Source organism: Meleagris gallopavo, chromosome 1 (assembly GCF_000146605.3).
Source record: "Meleagris gallopavo isolate NT-WF06-2002-E0010 breed Aviagen turkey brand Nicholas breeding stock chromosome 1, Turkey_5.1, whole genome shotgun sequence".
In the NCBI taxonomy this organism is placed as follows: domain Eukaryota; kingdom Metazoa; phylum Chordata; class Aves; order Galliformes; family Phasianidae; genus Meleagris; species Meleagris gallopavo.
Window position 1 is genome coordinate 132721335 of NC_015011.2, and position 7147 is coordinate 132728481.

The 7147-nt window shown below is 39.4% G+C and overlaps 1 protein-coding gene across 1 annotated transcript in view; it reads right to left on the reverse strand.

The window, feature by feature from the left end:
- EDAR (ectodysplasin A receptor) overlaps nt 1-7147 on the reverse strand; it is a 72226-nt gene that overhangs the window by 5910 nt on the left and 59169 nt on the right. Inside the window, exons 6-10 of the mRNA XM_010728280.3 lie at nt 3831-3917; nt 2565-2693; nt 2404-2478; nt 752-824; nt 70-229 (exon numbers count right to left, since the gene is read on the reverse strand). Of these exons, the coding sequence (XP_010726582.1) occupies nt 70-229; nt 752-824; nt 2404-2478; nt 2565-2693; nt 3831-3917 (524 nt within the window). The remainder of the gene's footprint in view (nt 1-69; nt 230-751; nt 825-2403; nt 2479-2564; nt 2694-3830; nt 3918-7147) is intronic.

Sequence of the window (7147 nt, forward strand, 5' to 3'; positions counted from 1 at the left end):
ACTCCACCACCACCACCAATAAAAACACAGAAAGCAACTTTCAAATTTGAAATCTCAAAATTGCCTTACCCCTGTTGATTTATTGCTTGTAGAAGATTTATCTCTGGCCAAATGCACTAAAGATAACAAGCATCTCTCTGGTGTCCCTTGCTTGTCAACTGCAGCTTCTTCATCACTATCCATGCTACGACTTAGAAGTCGTTCATTCTCAGAAGATGCATCATTTTCACTGTAAAATGAAGGATAAGGTTGTCTTAGTGAAGTCTCTCATGGTTTGACTCCAATGATTTCCTTTCTGCTATCCTAGAGTAATGGAATAAGAATGTTTTCCATTTTTTATTCCCCTGAAATCCTGTGAATGTAACCGCATTCATCTTCTGAGGATGTATGTGCAACGCTCACCAAGTTGCACAATCATGCTTATCTTGCAAGAATCCTTCCATAGAAGGACTTCCTACTGAGGACAGTGTTTGCCTCAGTGGAGTTATGTTACTCAGCACAGAATCTCGGTGGGCTATAACCCAGAGCACGTGGTGCTCAAGGTAATGTTTCAATGTATGGTGGCCTTGGTCACTTCTTCCAGAAACTAACCCCTGCAGCTCTTTCATTGACACTTTTTTCCTTGATCTACCAGACTAGAAAACTACTACTACTTTGTTCTTCATGAATTTCTCTGTACCAGGATAAATGGTGACTCTACCCCTTTCCTACTTCAGTCAAAATGAAAGCTTTTTTTTTTTTTTTAACCTACCTTTTAGCAGCCTTAGCTGGAGTTGCTGTAAGTTTTTCAAATTCTTCTTTCTCAGAGAATATCACAACATTATCTGCAGATAAAAAATTAGAGAAATTTACACTGAGTATTCCAACTGGTGTTTTGTCTGAGGAGCTACTTTAGCTGGCAACCTTGCTGCAGATGGAAATCTCTCTGCTACCTTTTGAATTGCTATCAGAGGATTAAATGACATTCTGGAAGTACAAATACTATTACAAAAGGGCTGCTCCAAAAATAATGCCTCCTGTTTTATGATGTTGGCGGTATGGCAAAAGAGGCTGAACCTTCCTGCCAATATCCCATTACGTGTTGTTGCTGTGTGACATATGGCAGCAGAGGGGTACTCTGACACAACAGCATCTGACACAGAAGTGCAGATGAAACAAAGGGCTGTCAACAAATTCCTCCGTGCAGAAAAAATGGCACCCACTGACATTCATCAACATTTGCTGAACGTTTATAGAGACCACACAGTGAATGTGAGCACAGTGAGGTGATGGGTGGTGCATTTCAGCAATGGTGACAGTGATGTAAAATGCAAGCCATGTTCTGGATGTTCATGCGCAGCTGTCACACCACAAAATGAAGAGCATCTCAATTAGCTCATCAGCATGAATTGGTGGATTATGACCAGGGAACTGTGTATGGAGCTGAATATCAGTTTCAAGGTTTTGGAAACAATGATGTAAATATTGGAATATTGCAAAGTTTGCACCAGATGGGTCCCACTGATGCTTACACAATAACAGAAAGAACACTGTATGCAAGTTTGTCAGGACCTACTGAACCATATTGGGCTGAAGATGACAGTTTCCTGGACTGCATCATTACTAGTGACGAGACATGCAGTCACCATTATGAGTCAGAGTCAAAATGATAGTCCATGGAGTGGAAACATGTGAATTCCCCACTGAAGAAAAAGTTCAAGACGTAGCTCTCAGTAGGTGAAGAGACATGCAGTGCCTTTTGCGATAGGAAAGGAGTGGTCTTTCTGGATTTTCTAAAACCTGGACAAACCATCAACTCTGACTGCTACATCATGACACTGATTCTAACTTCCAGAGTCAGGCCAGAGAAGAAGACAACACTTCTCTTGAAACACAATAGCACCAGGCCGCACATCAGTTTGAAGACCATGGAGCACATTACCAATCCTGGCTGGACTGTCCCAACACACCCACCGTATAGTCTAGATTTGGTGCCTTCTGGCTTCTATCTGTATGGGCCGATAAAAGATGAACTGCATGAGTAACAATTTTCTAGCAACAATGCCACCATAGCAACTGTGAAACAGTGGGTCATTTCCACTGGTGAAGATTTTTACAGGCACAATATGCTGGCTCTTGCTCATTGCTGGTGAAAATGCATAGCTAATGGTGGTGACTATGTTGAAAAAGAGTATTTTGTAGTTGAGAATTTGCTCTATCAAGTACTGTTTTTATGCTCTTTGTATCTTTTACAGTTTCCATGGAAATAAATGGGAGGCATTACTTTCAGATCAACTGATGTACATAATTATTTTGTAAATAGACATTGAATGGAGGAATTGTAATTAAGAGAAATGCAATATGAATACTTAAGATGCCTAATAGCATCTTGGATAGAAAATGCAAAACTAAAGCAACTTATACCTTGTACTTCTTTCTTCTCTTCTTGTGTATTAGCCTGAGCTTCGACATTTTTTACTGAGTGGCTCTTGCAACAGGCTAGAATGTAAAAATAACAATAATTATTCTCAGAAGCTATCTAAAATAGTATTTGCAGCAAAAGACTTGTTGTGCTGAACAATTACCTTGAGCAGAAGGTTTGGTTTTCACAATGTAAAACATTATGATGAGGACAATGGCAATTGCCATTATGAATATGGTAGACATTGCAATTATCAGAGCTGTAGCCAGATGTCCTTGTCCTGAAAGGTCTGCTGGAAAAACAAATAAGTATTTTTGTAAATAATCAACTCTTCAGATCAAAGAATAGTTAACAGTTCACAGTCCACACTACCGTTAGAATCTCTACTCTCACTTTGTTGATCTGTCTTGTTTAAGCATTGCAAAACTAAATGCTACTTCTCAAAGGGGAACTATCTAACAATTTTCAAAATTGTGACTTAGGCTACAAGAACAACTTAATAGTATTCATTAAAAATATTTGATCAGATGACTATACAAAGATATAGGAGATGGTATTATCTGCTAATAATACAAGAAACTATATGTACACAGGAGGAGCAGCATTCCTAACAGTGAACTAGTGAAATAGTCCTTAAAAAAAAGAAAAACAAACAAAAAATACTGAGCCAAAAAATCTCCACAAAATGGGCTGAGAGATAAAAGGTCCATTGATATCTCTGACTGCCTCAAAATCTTTGCAGTAAGGAAATGTACTTGTAGAATAAGTAATTTTTTTAATAGACTTAAAACACAGCATGGCTGCGGGGTAAATTTAAAATAAGATATGCGGAAAGACTGAAGCAGAATCTGGATGGACAGATCAGAATCAAAAACTCGTGAAAGAATGCAGAAAATGTCAGGTATACTAAAATGCAGGAAAATAATTTTTCTGAAAACATTATCTTCAGGATCTTGTTTACAGACAAAACAACCAGGAAGATCAGTGTGGTCAGTACCTCATTAACTGCATCCTTCCTGTTATGTGTACCCATGTTCAAACATTTTAAAAACCTAATAATCATAGTGGAGAAGAGTTTAGAACAGTTCAGTAAGAGACTGGCTTTACTTGTCCATTTTTTTGTCACCATTCTAAATGAGGCTTTGCTGAGGCACAGTGCCCTATCTGTATCACCATAGATAATGTGCTAATTAATTGCTGGCACTGCCCACTAATGTCCAAGTGCATTTTAAGTCCATCCTCCTAGAGCAGCAGTATCAATTAGCCAAGAAATAAAAATTAATTCTGAATTATTTTTAATAGCCATCTTTGAAATCTGGAAAGAGTGGCAATGAAATTCACAACAGATATCATCAGTTCAGTTGCACTTTTGTTGATACTATTTTTGAGACCAACAGCTGCCACGTTAAATCTGGAAATGTCTTCTTACCTTTGTGAGCATGCTGGTAAGGTGAGAAGGTACTTGTGCCAGAGGTGCTTGGGAAAATGGCTGAAATGCCAGAGGTAGCCCCTGCACCTGCAAAAGAAAAACAGAAATGCTGTAAACTTCCACAGTTAGTTCATATAGTCAAAGCAATATCTTAGCCCAGGTAAAGAGAGCCTTGGCTTTTCTCGATTGCATTTCCTGTTCGTTAGCAAAGAGCCATGAATTCACCGTGACTTTTTAAAATGTTACTAACCCCAGTATGCATTGCTGGCATGTTGAAAACTGTATGTAGAAGACAATTTTGCACAGTGTCTAGAGGGAGGAGAAGAAGTCAAAATTCATGAGCTGCTATGAGCATAGACAAAATCCATCACGTGAATGTTCTCATGGTTATCCTTCACTAGCAGGATCACCATGAAACTCTGATACTAAGCAAGCCCTCACAACCCCACAGGAAAATCTAGCAAAAGCAACAATCAAGACTGTTGAATGTCCTTCTGTTTCATGGAGCTGCACTGTCTTAGAAGGAAATATTAGAATTTGTGCTATCTAGCTGGATAATTTGTTTCTTATGATCCCTCCTGTCAGTCTAAATCTGTATCCAAAGGGGAAAAAAAAATCTCAAAGACAGTGAGATGAAGTATCTCAAGGACTGCTTCTTGCTGGCAGTGAGGTTGCCCAGTGGAGATTTTCCTTGGGTAACTTCTACAGTTTGGTTTAAAAGTTAGCTAATATTTTTATTAATCTTTCACTTGGTGCCACATACCACTATTTCAAAGCAGTAAACCAAGTCATAAACTAACATCTTTTCACAATACTAGACAATAGTGAATATTACTGGGAATAAGGTTGTTGATGAGAATGTTGTATAAAAATACAGGGTGTCATTGGCATAGAATTCCAAGAAAGGCATGAAAACATTGGGTTTGGAAGAAAACATTCTCTTGATTCTCAAATAATTTTTCAAATAATTGGTGAGGAGGTTATGCAAACAGCCACTATGAACGGCCAAAGAAAACCATCCTCTGGCTGGGAGCAGGGATAAGAAATTCCTTCTGCTTTATATTAGCTGTGCACAGAAAAAGTCCAGTGATGACATTTAAATTCAGCAGACCTAAAGTCAGAAGACTGCTCCAATCACACAGCACATGGCTCAGCAAGCTGGTGTGGCAGCTAGAGTAGCTGAGAACTCACCAAGCCATTATTTTGACCCAGTAAATATCACAAGAAATTCGACCCACTAGATATAGTTGACAGGAAATTAAGTGGCCTGGAATGGTCTGAGAAATGTTCCATGGTTAAGTACAAAGAAATGTACATGCTCTTCAAATTAAGAATAATGTTTTCCAAAACAAGGAAGAAAAAAGATATTACCTAACATAAAACGTAGCTGTGTGTAGTGAATGCAAAGTGTACATTCTTAGTGTCCACAAAGTACAAGTTGCAGATGTCTTCAAAAGATATTTCCTTTAATAATGGTAAAATTTCTTTCAAACGTCATTTCTTGAAAGGAAATGAACTCATTTATTATGAAAACTGAAGGAATTTTTGAAACTGACAAAGTGTTTTCATAAAGTTTTAAATGCACTGATTTGTTAATTCAGATGCTTTTAGCATTCTGTAAATGACAAGCAGATTGCATATATCTTGTCTGGTCCCTTCTCTGTAACAGCGTTTGTTCTTGGAAGAATTATTCATAAGTTCAAGAGCCTGCAGCACAGCAGTGGAGCATCTACGCATCAGTAGATGAAGATGCCATCCATCTGTAATGGAGGTTAAAGACAGGTACTCTGTAAGATTGCTAGTAATTCTTCACAAACTGAAATGAATCACACTTACTTTCAACCTTATATTTACTCATTTCAGCTGAGCACTGGAAGCAGTCTAGTCAATGGCCAATGCTGCAGCCAGAGACAAGTCTATTCTTTCATGTCCACAGCTACTAGGCTTATGCCTTTTCTTGCCACCTCCTGGCAAACCCAATTACAGACAATTGCAATTCTGTGCAGTTCTTACAGGCTGCAGCAAGTCAACAGCAGCTTTCTTTCCACTCCCTTTCAATTAAATGGCAAACTGCTCTGCTCTGCTCCGTCTGCCTGCAGTTTATCTAATAAGCTTGAGTTCATCTCCTTTATAAGCAGGGTTTATCATGCTCTCTGTTCCTTCATTTGAAATGCGGAGTAATTGAAGGATTTGTGCCTAATCCTTCAATCATTCAATCACTTGGTATTGGTAACGTAAGATTTTTCATCTGTAGAAGGAAGGAGAGCCTTGGTGGGATGTCAGGGAGCAACACTTCACAGGAATGGTAATGGGGCAAGCTGTCTGTTTGTCCTTCAACATCACTGCCACCCTTCACCCAGCTCTACCCACATGAAGATATTGTGTGTTGCTCACTCTACGCACACACTGAAGCCTCTCCAACTCACAAGGGTGGTCATTTTCATCTTTGGAAGAGCCTGCATAAGGGATTTTCCTTTGGTTACATGGGAACGGGGCTGTGGTGCTTCTGTGCTGTCTATCGTGGCAAGAGCTAGCCTGATGCTAAAACTCAATGGCCTTTCACATATGCCTGTGTGGGAGTTAGATATTATGCATATTTTAAGTCTATTATCAAATTTAATAATTTGATATATTCATTATGAGCCAAGACTTTTCTTTAGATGTGGCTTAGAAACAAGTGCCAGCTCATGCACCTGCACTACAAGGGGAACCAAAAATGCCAGCTTCTGCAGTATTTCAGTTCATGCCTTTTTTTGTTTGAGCAAAAAGAAGCAAAGTAACAAATAGAAGCAAAGCAAAGCAGTCTTGCAGTATACCATGATTCCAGCGTCAGCTGTTCCTGTGCACATCCAGTTTTGTGTTCAGATAGATGATTAACTTTGGTTCTGATACAGATGACACTTACATAGTCTATGAAGACTTAGAGCTCAGAGACATCCTACCATGCTACAGCACAAAATATAGAAATAACTCTGTTTTAAGCCCCAAAAAAGACTGATGGCTGTAATATAGCTGTGCAAAGAAGTAGTTTATATTCCTAGTGTCATGGTTTCATGATTTTTCATTATCGGTATTCCACATCATAACATCATGCAATGCACTGGGGGTTTGACTGCTGATGCTCAAGTTCCGGGTGCCTGTCCAGAGAAGAAGAGCAGCTACGTTTCCCCAGGGGGCTTTGCGGTCAACGAGGAGATATAACTCCCAGCAAGGTCACCTGATGCTCTCTTCTTTGCCTGCGCTGCTTCGCTTGCGCTTCTCTGCCTGCGCTGCTTCGCTTGCGCTTCTCTGCCTGCGCTGCTTCGCTTGCGCTTCTC